The 16,223-nt window shown below is 41.4% G+C and overlaps 1 protein-coding gene across 7 annotated transcripts in view; it reads left to right on the forward strand.

Moving 5' to 3' along the window:
• Window positions 1–16,223, forward strand: part of CDON (cell adhesion associated, oncogene regulated) — a 101,904-nt gene that overhangs the window by 64,507 nt on the left and 21,174 nt on the right. For all 7 annotated transcript variants that reach the window (XR_005532221.1, XR_005532220.1, XR_005532222.1 and 4 more), the window contains exons 13-17: window positions 1,347–1,528; window positions 2,195–2,300; window positions 6,710–6,832; window positions 10,850–11,071; window positions 13,057–13,331. Coding sequence is in view for 4 of the 7 variants with exons in the window: in XM_039254863.1 (XP_039110794.1) it covers window positions 1,347–1,528; window positions 2,195–2,300; window positions 6,710–6,832; window positions 10,850–11,071; window positions 13,057–13,331 (908 nt within the window). In the remaining 3 variants the exon portion in view is untranslated. The remainder of the gene's footprint in view (window positions 1–1,346; window positions 1,529–2,194; window positions 2,301–6,709; window positions 6,833–10,849; window positions 11,072–13,056; window positions 13,332–16,223) is intronic.

Below are 16,223 nucleotides of genomic sequence, written 5' to 3' on the forward strand. Positions count from 1 at the left end.
GCAAGAGAGAGGGATATACAGAATACGAAGCAGGCTCCAGGCTCTTGAGTTGTCAGCTGTCAGCACAGAGCCCAACGCGGGGCTCGAACTCACAAACCATGAGATCATGACCTGAGCCGAAGTCGGATGCTTAACCGACTCAGCCACCCAGGTGCCCCTGTTTTGTTTTGTTTTGTTTTGTTTTGTTTTTAATACAAACCAAGATCATGCCATAAATACCATTTTGTGACCCCATTCTGCCTATATCATAGGCGTTTTCCAATATCATTAGAAATTGTTCAAAACCTCGGTTTTTCACTAACTATATATCTGCTGTATAGGTATAGTGTAATTTACTTAACACATTCTTTTCTTCTGCGTCTTGGATTATTTCTGACAGTGCTGTGTGACATCTTTGTGGGTGGGTGTGTGAGAGAGAGAGGCAGGTGTTTTGCTATAATTACATATTTTAAGGGGAAAATTGCCGGTTATAGACTTTGGTTACTTTTATTTATGTTTCATGACCATTTCGGTTTATGGACTTTTAAAGGTTCTTTAGTGGCAGATGCCAGTGTTTGTCTAGACAGGTAACATGAGCCTAGGAGCCTGTAGGTAGAGTTGGGACAAGGTGACACTTTTAAGTGTGGGCGAAGCTGAGTAGCATTTTATAGACGGAAAGCAGACTCTTCAGAAGCCCTGCGGTTATATTTGAGCAATTGGGAAGTGTGCAGGAGGAGTCTTAATTTATTCTTTAGATCCAGATCTTCAGACATTCACAATCCTTAGAGGTTTTGTTGGGTTTTTTTTGAGTTCTTAATATGTAATACAAATAAATACCTTCTGTTGTAGCTTAAATCTGTTCGCTCTTATGCTATTATTGGGGAAATCAGAGTGACATCTGCCGTCACCCACACGGCGCCCCTTCATAAGTGTATTGAGCGTGTTAAACTTCGCTTCAGTTGTTTCTTTCAAAGGAGAAAGAACCTTGTTTCGAGCACAGACCCTTCAGCCAGTACAGTAGTTGATGGTTATGCCTTTAGAAGATGATGGTGTAAAGAACAAAGTACATGTGCTCTTTCCTGTTCTCTCCCTGCCCCTTCCATGACAGACATCATTAATCTTTCATGGCGTTGTCTCCCAGGGGGTCCCAGTGAGCTCTTGGCCCCAGGAGCCCAACATCTTGAACATTCGCTGCCAGTTGACAGATGCTGGCAAGTGGGGTGAAACCTGTTTGCCGTGGAGACTTCAGAGTCTGTTTCTGTGATGGTAGAAAGATATATCGGCACCTTCGTCGTATCTCGTATGTCATACCTTCAGTTGTCTTCCTGCAGCGTTTTAAAAACTGTTTTTCTCTCCTCCCTCAAAAGGTTCAACATACAAATTTAGGGTCATTGCTATCAACCATTATGGCGAGAGTTTTCGGAGTTCGGCATCTCGTCCTTACCAGGTGGCTGGGTTCCCCAATCGTTTTTCCAACCGTCCCATAACTGGACCTCACATCGCATACACCGAAGCTGTCAGTGATACGCAGATCATGCTGAAGTGGACGGTAAGCAGGACATCTTTTCTAACGAGACGGTTTTCTGGTTTGGCCATGGTAACGATTGATCTGACATCCTCATGACATGACATTATGAATAGCAAATGTTTGTGACTTTTAAGTGAGGGAAAATTGAAGGCCATAGAATATTTATCTAAAAGCACGTGTGATAAGTGGGGCAGTCTCCTCAGCTGTCAGCCAAGTGTTATCGTCATTGCCATTTCAAGGTTAATTGATTTTTTTTTCATGTTTATTTATTTACTCTGAGGTGGAGGGAGGGGCTGAGGGAGAGGGAGAGAGAATCCCAAGCAGGCTCCATGCTCTCAGCGCAGAGCCTGACATGGGGCTCGAGCTCACAAACCGCGAGATCATGACCTGAGCAGAAATCGAGAGTTGGACGTTCAACCGACTGAGCCACCCAGGCAGCCCCAAGATTTATTTATTTTGAACCAAATGTATTTCCATGCCTTTGAACCTGGTGAAATATATCACGTCATTCGTGCCCAGCCCTCTAGTACTAAATACTCTCAATTCCTTTGAATTAAATTTAAAACAGCCATCAAGGATGTTTACAAAATGAAGCTGGAAAAATACTGCCACACAGATATTTCACATCATGGATGTGAAAGTTACACTTGTTTTTGTCTTTGACAAGTCTTTGCTTCTGTTTTTCAGTACATTCCATCAAGTAACAATAATACTCCCATTCAAGGATTTTATATCTACTACCGGCCAACAGATAGTGACAATGACAGTGATTACAAGAGGGATGTTGTAGAAGGTAAGTCCCACCAGCAAGCTGGCCTCCCAGGAAATCGCTTTGGGTGGAGAAAGTTTATAAATACTACAGAAAACATCATCCTAGGTTAAGGTAGATAAAACATGAAATGTCAAACACACTATTACTTTGATTTTTTTCCCAAAGAGAGACCATCTTTCCAGTGTAATATGTATAGTATCTTACTATTTTGGTAATAGAAACAGTTACAAAAGTATGGGGGAGATCTGATTTGTCAGCAGTTCATCTGAAAAAAATTTTTGTTTTCTCTTTTATTTAAATGAATAGTAATGTGGGTAGAAAAATCACGTGCGACTTGTAGCTATATCTAAAAAATGTCCCAGTCCCAGTTCTGTTGATATCTGAGCTAGAATGATTGTATCTTGAGCATATTCCCCACTTTGAGAGATGCTGAGAGACTGGAGTACATGTAGAGAAAAAACCAGCCAAGATAGCGAAGGGTGTTGACACTACCTTTCCCCTGCATTTAAAACACAGTCTAGAACTTCGCATGTGGTCTGAAGGGCCAGCCACAGGATCTGGCTGGCCCCTGCCTCCACCTTCCACCAGTCTCCCGCACCTCTCCCCTCTCACTGTGCCTTCCGTGACACGCTGGCCCTCTCTGAGTTTCCTTGTGTGCCCAAGATCTCTCGTGCCTCAGGACGATGACACATGGCAGTTCCTGCCCCCTACCGTGCTCCTCTTCCAGTGTTTAATTTAGTTTCTTCTGTTGTGTGCCGAAATGTTACTTTCTCAGGTATCCTCCATTGGTTAGTGTGAGCTACCTTTGGTGTAATTTCCAATGGGGCCCTTTATGGTTATGTCATAGAATTCATCACAGTTGGTATGTAAGGAGTATGTGTGCTTGTGTGTATGAAATTATTTACTTAGTTTGTCTCCCCCACTAGATGTTAGCCTCTTTGTAGGCAAGGAGTCCCTTCTCCAGTGCTGTATCCCCAGCCCCTACAGTGGTAAGGTGTTCAGTATTGAATGAATGAATGAATGGATTCCAGAAAGAACAATGGAATGTCTGAGGATGTTGAGGCTGGAAAAGGGATATCTACCAAGCAGTGTGACTGACAGCTGTCTTCAAATACTTAAAGACTATTATGTGGAGGAAGAACTCAGCCAGTTGGGGAGGGGCAGCTGAAAGGAAGTAGCATAAAGAAGAACCCTCCACAACACCATTTTCAACAAAATAAGAAACCCCTTCATTTTGGAGGTGTTCGGTAGAAGCTGGATACTTCTTTTTCAGTGATCTCTTGGAAGGGATTCTTGCTTTGGGAGGAAGCCTTCTTCCTAGGACTTTTTTCACTCCCAAGATTCTGATTCTTTGAACTATTAACATTGTGATGGATCATGTCGGAAAATGGCCCTGGGCCAACGTTGTTCTCATATGACTTCTTGATGTCAAATACTGCATAAAATTTTTGTTATAAGTAGTCTTATAATAAATTCGCTTAAATATGCTAAATTAAGTTCCTTTAAATGTTGTAATTCAAATAATGTTTTCCCAGCGGAATTACTTTTGTAATATAGTACAAAGTTATCATCCGAGTTTTAATACCTGGCTCGTGCAGGTGCTCAGTAAATCTTTTTTGAGTGAAAGAATGATTATTTCTCTTAATCTGGAAAAGTAGGAAACAAATTAGTTTTAAAAATCCACTTTAAACATGAAACGTTGGGGGAAATGAGGGAGATACTTGTTAGGGGCCAGACTATTCTGTGAAGGTAAGAGGGTAGCTGTCTTGGGGGAGATGTGACTGAAGGAACATGGGGAGGGGGACTTTTGGGGTGCCGGTAATATTTCCTTTCTTGACCTAGGTGTTGGTCCCATGGGTATGTTCAATTCACTAACATGCAGTGAGCTCTTCTGTCATGGGTACCTTTCCACATGCACATTTCACTTTCTAAAAAAGCTTTTCGAAAGGAAGAAATGGTAAGAGTTGTTAGTAACTGTTCTATGTTTGAGTCCTAGCCAGATCTTCATTTTAGTTTCTCTGGGGTAGGAGAGTGGGGCTGGCAGACTTTTATTTCAAAAGTCTTTTGACAGAGATCACCATTTGCTATAAAATAGTTCTGAACAAGGTGAATGTAAATAACGTGAACCTCCCTCTCTGTCTTGCTCTTAGTCCTTCTTTTCCCTACCTCTCTTGGTTCTACTCTCTAGAAACACCCACCAGTATTTCAGTTTTTACAGTGTGTTCTCTAGTTAAGTCTTTGAACTTTTTGCAAGCTTTCGTGATGTGAATATGGTGTGTGGAGCTGGGAGATTACTTTTGTACTCCAGTAGTAGTGTCTGCAGATGTGAGTTTTGCCTTACGGTGCACAGAGGACTTGTTTATAAACTTCGTAGACTGAGCAGTTAGATGTTTAAGTGGGCTTCACTGTGCTGTATGATTTGCTTATTCCTTATTTTCAAGTTTATGCATTTGAAATTCTTTTTGTGGCCGCTGGAAACTATTGGCCTGTTCTCCCAAACCAAGGAACAAAAAGTATTTACCCTTTGCACATGAAGTTTTCTTGAAAGCAAAGTTTTAGATTACTTACGTATATTGACGCAGAATTGTTTAAGCTCTTGGAAAAAGTCTGAATCTCAATGACAGTGTTAAAGAATACACCAAGAGCAATTATATTACGTTATCCTATCTTCTGAATGAAGCCCCACATTGAAATAAACTGTAAATGTTTCCAGCATACCAGTGCTTTTGTGATGAGTATTTTTGCCTTGTACAGTTGAGTTTCCTATAAATTAAAGTATCAGGCATCCTAAGCTTTAAGCATGTGCTTTGGTTTTTTACCTTTTCTAAAATATCCTTTGAGGGGGAAAAAAAATGACCCCTTTAAGGAAAGGGTATGCTGGTTGGTTGACCCCCCTAAGAATGCACTTTGTTGTCTTATTCATCAGCGGTCAGTAAAAACTCTCTCTCTGCTAGTGCTTCCTGTCATTTTAGCCGTTTGAGTAATTACCATAACAGTGGAATATTAATCTAACAAGGTACGTATTCTTTGACCTATATTTCTCTTATTAGTTAACCTATTGGAAGCGTAGTTTAATCCCATTTTGACTAGGACTCTGAAAGGAAAACTTCAAATCTAGCGTGGTAATTATTCAGGAGAATGTTTATAGTTAGGTGAGTGTAGGGCTGGGCTAGAAAAGACCCAAGGACAGAGGAAAAATAGAAGTCTTCCAAAGGTTTTGGAATTTAGAAATAGATCTGTTCCAGTCTTTGACTCAAGATTGCGAGTCAAGTTTCTTTTAGGGTCCTCTTTATACTTATAAAGGGGGCATAGAATTCCTTACTTCTGGAGCCTTTCAGAGTCTCTTGATCCTAAAACAAGCAGATTCTCTCCTGTGTAAACTATGGGTCTTTATGAATGAGGGGTTTTGTAGTGGTGACCTGGAAAAGAGGGTGTGTTTCGGGTTTGAAATATTTTTGTCTGTGTTGAATTAGAAAGGGACCCAGTGCTATTGGACCTGTCAGCCAAGTAGATTTGACTCGCTGGTGTGGTTTGGTTTTGTTTTCCCTCCCCCTTCAATTAATTTTTAAATCAGTCGGTGGTATCGTTGAGCTTCTAAGGAACCGTGGAAACAGTTTGAAGAGGTATGTTCTAAGAGGGATTAAAGGTGCTTGAAGAGTTCATTAAATCTGGCAGAAGTGTCCCTGTTTATTAAAGTTCATCACATGTCCGTGGAAGTAAAAATGGAGTGGTTCATATGCGTGTTCAGTTTGGGGAGTGTTTCTAAATGGAACGTTGGCTGTGTGCCATGCATAACAGAATCATTCTATTAGAGATACTTGTGTGGTTGGGAGACCCTGACTCAAAAGAAAAGAAACAGTGGGAGCAGGAACCAAGAGTTTCCGCCAGTAGGTTTTGCTTTTTGATTATTTTCAACCATTTGTTCAGACATCCACTTAGATGTCTGTTCATGTCACATCCAATCCAGCAGAACTGAGTTTCTCTAAGGCCTGTCTTATGAATAAATGGTCACTTATTCCGGGTAAGGCGCCATTTGCTGAACTCATTTATCGTGCTGCTTTCTGGTGGGTGGACAGAGTGGATTGACTTGCTAGGTTAAAACAGAACATCAGAGGACTTGAGGGTTTTTTCTCCCCTAACCTCTGCATGAAATTAACATGTATTTTATGAAGACCCACTACTAATTATTTGTAACACAACAAAGTATTACTACCAGCGGTATAGCTTTAATTCCATGTGTCTCTTGTCACTTGTTTCATGGCATGTCACAGAAATGCTGTTTGGCTGTCTGCATTACTGAAGTACTTCGCTTAAGGACATTTTCATCGCGCAAACAGACTCTACAGTGATAGGTGCTCTTCTAACCGTGTTTTGAGATCACCTTTGGGTCGTGCGATATGTAAAGCTTTTCTTTTCCTTTTCCTTTCTAGGTTCAAAGCAGTGGCACATGATTGGCCATCTGCAGCCAGAAACTTCTTACGATATTAAAATGCAGTGCTTCAATGAAGGGGGAGAAAGCGAGTTTAGTAATGTGATGATCTGTGAGACTAAAGGTAAGAGAAGAACGAGAACTCGCTTTTTTTTCCCTGGACGGTTCTGGAACTCCAGACTCTGCATTAATCCTTCTGACTCTTGAGATGTTTACCTAAGGAAGAGTCTGCTCTGGACAGTTTTCTGGGTGTAGGCATAAAGAGTGTCCCAACAGAAAACATAACATGTTGGCCAGAGCACTTGTCTAAAACCTCGTTTATGGAAACATTGATCATATTCGTCAATTTCTGTGTGGCTCCGAGCAACTCACTCCTCTTTTTTTTCCCTCCACAAAGAAAACAGAAATGTTTGCTGGATGATTGCTGAGATTGCTGTGAAAATCAGAATACTTTTTTTAAAAAGTACAATTTTAAGGAAAAGTGCTTATACACTTAAAGTGGTTTCGCGAGTGACAGTTATTAGTAATGCTGTTGGCTTCTTAAGGGTGGTAGTTAAATTCAGAATTAAGGTACACTCTGCTAAATTGAAGTTCCTAACTCTGCCTACGTAGATTGACTATAAAATATCTTCTAGGTTTTCTTTTTTTAATGTTTATTTATTTTTAGAGAGAGAGAGAGAGAGAGTTGGAGAGGGGCAGAGAGAGGGAAAGAGAGAGAATCCCAAGCAGGCTCCACACTGTCAGTGCAGAGCCTGATGCAGAGCTCGAACTCAGGAACTGTGAGATCGTGACCTGAGCCAAAATGAGGAGTCAAACGCTTAACCCACTGAGCTACCCAGGTGCCCCTATCATCTGTTTTTAAAGATGATAATACTACACATGAGTAGTAGAAAAAGCTAGTGTGGCTATTTACAACTCCTATCCAGTCTCAGTTAATCTAATAGAAAAAGAGACTGTTTTTAACTTGTGTCTGTTTTTAAGAACAAGAGAAAATTTCCCCGATTGCTCACCCATCCCTCATCCCCACTTGTCCCAGTGATCAGAACTCAGTCACACGTTCCCCAAACCATTCCCAGGAGTGAAATGATTGATTGGGACTTAACTTGAGTTGTGTGGGGTTTGAGTGGACATCTCAACAAACTCGGGGCTCTGCAGGAGTGGGAGGAAAAGGCTGCTGACCGGGCTGGGCAACTTTCAGTGTGTCTGATACAGGTGATTTGATGATACCGATTTAAAAATGAAACTAAGGCACCTGGGTGGCTCAGTCAGTTGAGTGTCCAACTCTTGATTTTGGCTCAGGTCATGACCTCAGGGTCTCAGGATCAAACTCCATGCTGAGTGTAGAGCCTGCTTACGATTCTCTCTCTCCCCCTCTGTCCCTCTCCCCTGCTCACTCTCTCAAATAAAATTAAATTGTTTTTTAAATGAAGAAACTGAGGCTCAGATAAATTGAATTATAAAGACAAGACATCGTTCCATCTTTTAATGCTAAGTTATGTGACTTTCTGCTGTAAAACCCACATTTAAATCCACATTTAATACACACACATGCAGACATTTAAATTTACCTTGGATTTATTTGGGGTAGTATATATTTGAGGAGCTTTTGGTATTAGTCGCTGTGATAAGTTAATGGACATCTCTTACTTGCCTCTAGAGTGTTGTAATACTTAGGGCAGAATTAAATAAAAATGAAATTTATCATCTCTGTCCCCAAGGCACTTAAGAATCTAGCCAGGCAAAACATAAAACATAGACAACAGTGTAATAACTATATCACTTAATTAGTAGTATGGCATAGCCCTGTCTATAATAGTATGCCTCATTAATTGACCTTACTGGTGAATACAAGGTTCTCCCTACAGACTTTCAAGTCACTAAAAAATGAAAAAAATCTCTTTGAAACATTAACTGTTTGTATTGAATAAGTTTCTGAAATGTATCACACAATTCCCAGCCTGTTTAAATAGAATGTATGATACACAATCTCAGCTTTTAAAGGAATGACTCAAGGGGAGCCTGGATGGCTCCATCAGTTAAGCATCCGACTTTGGCTCAGTTCATGATTTCAGGATTCGTGAGTTCAAGCCCCACGTGGGGCTCTGTGCTGACAGCTCAGAGCCTGCTTCAGCGGATTGTGCTATGGATCCTCTGTCCCGCCACCCCCCCCATCCCTCACCCACTCGTACTCCTCTCTCTCAAAAATTATAAAAACGTTTACGAAACAATAACTCAAGGTTCTTGTTGTGAACAGTGATTGCCTTATCTGTGATGATTCAGTAAGGTTTTCAGGAATGGTGTTGAAGCCAGCCATTTCCCCGTACTCTTAAAAGATCAGAGTCTCTCATAATTTTTCTCAGTCCTTTTTTTCTCTTTATGTTTTTCATCTCACTTTTCTTGTTCCATGCTCTTAGCCTCTTCTTCTTCTTCCTCCTCTTCTTCTTCTTCCTCCGCTTCCTCATTCTATTCCTTCTTTCTCCTCCTCTTTTTTTTTTTTGAGGGGAGGGGCAGGCAGTGGGGTGGGGGAGGTGGGGGAGAAAGAGAATCCCAAGCAGGCTCCACATAGCCTGATGCAGGACTCAAACTCATGAACCATGACATAATGACCTGAGCTGAAATCAAGAGCTGACGCTTAACTGAGCCACCGAGGCAGCCTCCTCCTCCTCCTCCTCCTTCTTCTTCCTTCTCCTTCCTCCCCCTTCCTCCCCTTCCTCCCCCTTCTTCCCCCTTCCTCCCCCTTCTTCCCCCTTCTTTTTCTTCCCCCTCTTCCTGCCCCCCCTTCCTCCTCCTCCTCCTATCTCTTCTTACTGATGTTGATGAGTCTGTCTCACCCTCCACCACAGAATGTTTTAACGTTAGCAGAGGTTGGCAAAATCATCGAGCTTGGTAGAATTGTGAATAAATAAGACGTAAATAGTCGTTAAATCTGACGGACTTCCCCATGGGTAATCATGATCTTTAATGTATGGTCTGTCATGTCTCTTTTGCCTCAGAAACTCATTTGTTTCTTTTAGAATTGGCAGGGACCTTCAAATTGTCTAATGCAACATACCACCTGCCTTTACGGTCTCTGCCAAGCCTTCATCCAGTTGTCAGTGTTGGAGACCTCTTTCCTTTGAAAGGCGGCCTCTTCTTTATGGATTCCAGCTCTGTGCTGTGTAAAGTTGCTAGAAAATTGAACCGCAGTATAATATTTATTGAAGTAGATTGCTTTTAAAGACCGCTCTGCCCCAGTACGGACCATAACGGGAAATATAATAACTAGTAATAACAAAAGTGATTGAACACGGCCATGTGCCAGTCTCTCTTCTAAGTGCTTTACATGATTCACTCATTTACCCTTCATTACAACCTTACGATAAAGCTGTTGTTACCTACGGTTTCCACATACAGAAACTGGTCCTTGGAGGTTAAAGTCCTACAGCTGAGGGTAAGTGATGGCACAGAGAATATAAAGCTGGGCAGTGTGGTTCCAGAGGCCGAGCTGTCAGCCACAATGCTCTGCTGCTTCTCTGTGATGTATAAAACATTAAGAACGTGTTGTTTGAGGACAGAAAATGGGGTTTGAGTCCCAACTGTTACTAGCTTCTGTTGTCGCTCTTACCCAGAATATCAATGCATTAGGTAAGAGGACTGCATTTATATGGACTCCAAAGATTATTGGTTTTGGAACGCTTGTCTTTGGAATTGTAGATAATTGTTTGAATAGTCCAAAGTCAATATCTTATAATGTTAATCATATAAAAGAGGCGTAAGATACGTATTTTTGAGTCTTATTCAGCTCAGAGTATATCACAGAGAAATATTTGTTCCATCCGTAAGTTGAAATATCTTTACTTCAGCTCTTTGTTAGTCTTCTACAGGTATCATTGAGCAGATAATCGTATAGCAGTTTGGGTTCGACTAAGTACATGTGTTTCTCTGCTTTTATGATTTCCATAGAATTTGGGGACTAAGACTTTGGCACATCTGATTTCTAAACTTTTGAGCCCTCTTTGTGACTCATTGGTGGTCAGATCGTCTCAGTAACGAGGATAAACACATTGGCTCACATTCCCAACCAGACCTCCTTCGGAGAGTAAACCGTTTCACAGAGTCTGCATTCACTCTGACACCATGTTTTCCTTTACATTTCAACTAGTGAAACGTGTCCCTGGAGCTTCTGAGTATCCCGTCAAAGACTTGAGTACCCCTCCGAATTCTCCAGGAGGTGGACGAAACGTCGGGCCTGCAACCAGCCCCACCAGAAGCAGCGACATGTTGTATCTGATCGTCGGCTGTGTGCTGGGGGTGATGGTCCTCATCCTCATGGCTTTCATCGCAATGTGCCTGGTGAAGAACCGCCAGCAAAACACCATACAGAGTAAGCCGCTTGGGGCTGCTTTCTCGTCCCTAAAGATGGGTGGGAAAATATTGTCAGGATAAATATCAATCCCAGATACTTACGTGTGCTAGGGTCACGGTAGAAAACACACGAGATACTCTCCATTCGGGGGAGGTGACTTTAAAACTGTTCTGGCCGTCAGCCGGAATAAGTGGAGCATTGCATTAAATTGCCCAGTGGAAATAAATAGCAGAGCCCAAACAGGCAGGTCTCTAAGTAAATAGCTGACTTAGTGCTGAGAAACCCTGGCTTCGTCGGACCACCGAAGAGCAAGAGTGTTTGGAGCGTGAGCTCTGGGATTGCTGCAGGAACACCTTCATACTGGTGCAAGGCCTGTCAACAGGAATAGAAAGGGCTGGAAAGTCTGGAAAGGAATACTTATCTGAGTTGCTTCTACTGAATGACACAAGTTAAGGGAGCACGGTCCTGTTTGAGTGCCCGGTGGACCAGAACTGCTGCAGACTGGCATCTCCTCCCCCTAAGTGTGATGCTTACCCAGTCAGTGATGGTGCTGTGTGAAAACAGATAGCCCAGGGCCCCTTTTCCTTTCTCTTTCCCCACTTCTCTCCCTTACCCTCCCCTTCCTCTCTTTCTTGTTCTCCCAGCCGTTATAATCAGGGAAATCAGATTCAGCAGACTTTAGGCTTTGGTGGGAGGAGGTTTCAGGGTTTTCCCTTTGGCCCCAGAATAAGAGAATTAAAGCTAATAGCTCAGAGGTGGGGGGAGGGGGGAGGAAGATGATTTGTTTTTGTTGAATCGGTGCCTTCCAGGAGACAGGGAGAGAGGTGGTAGTGGCAGCGGCGGCGGTGGTGGTGCCAGGCTGAAAGGGTTGGAGATCATTTGACTGGGTCTTTTTCTAAATGGTTTCAATATCATTCACTCTAATGGTGTGAGCTGAGTCCTAAAGGAATAGTATTGCTTTGGTTATCTGGGCAAGATTAATCTGGTGAAGGTCATTTCCCTTTGTGACTTGATAATATGTTAAAAAATGGAAGTTTATGTGATGTTCATTCAGTCATTTATTCAGAAGATACTCATTGACTGTCTTCGATGCCCTTGGCACTGTGTTAAACAATGGAGATACACTGGTGAAAACGTAAACATGGCCCCTGCCCTGCCAACTTATAGTTTAATGGAAAATATAATCGGGTATACTGACAATAACTTACCTGTGCAAGAAGTTCAGTAATAGGGAGAAGGACACCTAACCCAATCTTGGCATGCTCTAACACCTTTGAAGAATTTATCCAAACTCTGCCAACAAGTCCTGTAGAGTTTAGGTACTGCATTTTCTAAGGACTATTTCACTTTTTCTAAATATGTCTAGTAAGCGTGCCTCTAGAAATCAGAATTGAGGAGGCAACTATTTAAATCCTTTTAATAAAAGGAAATGGAATAATTAGCCTTTGCCTTTAGTAAACCACAACTTCCACATGGACTATATTAACCAAGGAACTATATAGAGAGTCAGTGAATGTATACATAACTCTGTCCTTTCATTTAAAAGTGTTACTGTTATTTAAAATATCCTACCTAAAGGTTGCCTTTTGTAGTTGTTTTATACAGTTTCTGTCAGCACTTTGAAGTGTGTGGGAGTGTAAACACTTTTTCTTAGTGTTGCCAGGACTTTGATAATTTCAACTTGCATAATTTATTAATTCTCTTGAGTAATTTCTCTCTGGTTAATGTCTCTTCCCATTAACAGAGTCTTAATTAACTCAAAGTTCCTAGCTATCTCCATACAAGGAAATAGCAATAATTTTCTCAAAGCATATCTCAATAATTAGGCTTTAAGTGAACACACTGAAGGCATTTTATTTTACTGTATTATAGTTTCATAGGGGTGTGTTCCATTAATAAAACTGCCTATGCAAGATTGTCTCTTTTAGTGTCTTACTGTTGATGTGATTTTGGTTTGTTTGCTTGTTTTATTTTGTTTTGTTTTGCTTCTTTGTTCTCAACAGAATATGACCCTCCAGGATATCTCTACCAAGGGTCAGATATTAATGGGCAGATGGTGGAATACACTACTCTACCTGGCACAAATCGGATAAATGGGAATGTTCATGGAAGCTTCATAAGCAATGGAGGTCTCAGCAATGGTTGCTCCCATGTTCACCATAAGATCCCTAATGGAATCAACGGAGTTGTGAATGGAAGCTTAAACGGAGGGCTTTACTCAGGGCACACAAGCTCACTACCCAGGACACATGTGGATTTTGAACATCCTCACCACCTAGTAAGTGTAAGAGACCTAATTATAAATAAAGCCTCCCTGGGTGTCTGGACGGCTCAGTCGGTTAAGCACCCGACTTTGGCTCAGATCATGACCTCGCTAGGTGGTGTTTCGAGCCCCATGTCAGGCTCTGAGCTATCTGAGCTGGAGCCTGCTTCAGATTCTGTGTCTCCCTCTCTCTCTCTGTCCCTCTCCTGCTCACGCTCTTGCTCTCTCAAAAATAAACATTTAAAATTTTTTAAATAAATAAGTAAATAGAGCCTCCCTGTACCCCACGGGACCAGGGTACAAGAACATGGTTGGCCTTCTTGGCCTTTTTGAACATAGAAACCTTACAGGTTCACTTCACTGGACTGGAAGTAGTATGTATCAGTGGCAACCCCCGAATCCAGAGTAATCTTTGTAAGCTTTCTATCGTCAGGTGATAGTTGTGTTCATTCATTTGGTTTCTATTTTAAAATTATTTCATGGTGAAAGTAGAGTACCAGTAACGAACTTGCTGGAAGTTATTCTTGGGAGATGGAAATACCATAGGGCATAGATTGGACCCAATACTTTAAATTTGATTCATTTAGAGCAAAGTCTGAAAACTCACAGCCCCATGGGAGTCAGGCAGATCAGGAAACTGGGAGAAGCAAGCTGAGAAAGAGCAGTGGGAGCAGGGGCAATCTGGAGAACACCAGCCTCAGTTCACTGCTGTTGTTGGCATGGACAAAGGGCCTGGGGTTACCGGCTTTTCTGATTTTTCAGTACCTCTTGTAAATCTGGGTAAAATGGCCAGGGTTTTTACATGTTGGCAACTAATTTTTCAAAAATTTCCCAATTTTTGAAAGCAGTGCGTGGGCCACGCGACACAAGTCTGCAGGCCACCAGATTGTGACTTCTGACCTATAATGCGTTTCTTTTGTCTGTTGTGTCCAATGTATGGTAGGGCTGTTGCCTATAAGATTTTTTGCCTTTTATAATATGAGCATCCTTTAGCCACAAGGAGTGATAGACCTTTAAAAAATACTTTATTTCAGGGATAACTTAGTGATCTAGTTTAATGTTTGAAACGGCTCATGTAGAACAACTAGCTTATTTTGCACTGATGCTGGTTAAAGACGTTCTCTGCATTCGGAAGTTTGATTTATGACATCACCTGGATATATGTGCATCCACAGTATTTTTTCAAATAGGTAATATATTTAGTTGATCAAAATAAGCACTCCTTGACATTTTTGTCGTTGTTCTGATTACAGATAAATTTGCCAGAATCCACACTGTGCTAAAATTTGAAGAAGTTTAGAGGGTTGTTTTCAATCCTCAACTCAACGTAGGCTTATTAAAATACTGCATTTGAAGAACAGCACTATAGTATATATTCATATCTTAAAGCTGGCCATCCACTGGGTTTTTGTGTGATCTAGTTTTAATGTGTTGTAGAAAAATACCTCATTTGCCTGAGTGCGTCTCATTACCAAAAGAGAATAACGATTTCATTATTTTGCAGGGAAAGACATGGCTTATATTCAGACTTTCTAAACTTTTTTTGGTCACCATTCCTAGTCCAAGCTACTAACATTGTCCAAGAAACTGAAGGAGAGAGCATTACAGTGTGAATAGCACATGCTATTTCCGTAAGCAGAAAAGAATACGTCTGTCGTTTGACTTAGGATTTGGGCGCAGGAGTTTGGGTTTTTTGAATGGTGAATTTCTATTTAAATAGTTGCCCCTATAGTTGCAGTTTTAGAGGTTACCATCTGTGCTTTTCACTCCTTCGTTTTCTTACCCCTCTTTTCTGGGTGCAAGGAAATAGGGAATTTTTTTTTAATGCTGGTGATCGTAAAAATCATTGAATTAACTTTGATGTGTTTAGTGACTCAAATAAGCACTTTATCCCGTAGGTGAACTTGATCTTGTGAAGCTTCATGGTCCGAATGTAGCAGAGGATATTCTTTCTCTCAATGTTTTCCTAAAAATTCCTCTTGCGAGTGGGATCAGGAATGTGGAGACACACTGTCAGTACTTTTGGTTTGCTTACATTCTGGCTGTTGTTATGAGATGAATGGAAATGGAAAGTATTCTGGGAAAAACAATCGCCTGAACTTTCTTTAACCTTGCAGAGCTGCTCTGGGTTGGGTGCAGTGTGACAGCCTCTCCCACCCTTATCAAATTCAGTTCTGCTGTTTTTCACCCGAAAGCAGGATTTTTACTCTGACCGTAAGGCTGGTTCAGTTCCCAGCATCGGTTGGGAAGAACTCTCGCCATTATATATGTCCAGCGAGTGTTTTACAATGAGGTATGTGTTAATCTGGGCATTTTTCTTAATTGCCAGGCAGTTTCCGCCAAAAGCAACATCAAAATATTAATCCTCCCCTCCAAGTCACTGCTGGCTGAGGATCTACTCCATCTGGAAAAATATAACGTGTTTTAAAACTTAGTGTAGTCAAGTGAACAGACCTAGCGAAATAATTACAGGGAAATGAAGATGGGTTTATCTTGTGACCTCATTCAAACAGATTTCCACCCTGTTTCTCCAACTGGCATCAAGTAAAATTCTTCCATGGCTGCTAGAAAAGTAAAAATGAACAGGAGGTTGTAATGTACAGTGTATTTTGGGCCCAGTAGATTTGAAACCCTGAAGGGGAAGTGACTAAATGTCTCCATTTCTTTGGCTCCTTCCAGTACAAAAAGACTTGGGGGAAACATGACGATTCACTTGTAAGAGTATAATGTTAATACTGTACAGAATTCATTGGTAAGTAATGATAAGCATTAACATTTTGCTCAGGTGTTGGTTAAAATGTAGCATTGAACTGTTTCGTATTGGCCTGGCTTTTACATTTGAGGCTGTTTGATTATTGGTCTGTGACACCTTCACGCTTTTCTCTTTTTCTTTTTCCCCTGCATGTC

This window comes from Hyaena hyaena, unplaced genomic scaffold (assembly GCF_003009895.1).
Source record: "Hyaena hyaena isolate Hyena2069 unplaced genomic scaffold, ASM300989v1 scaffold_500, whole genome shotgun sequence".
Classification (NCBI taxonomy): Eukaryota; Metazoa; Chordata; class Mammalia; order Carnivora; family Hyaenidae; genus Hyaena; species Hyaena hyaena.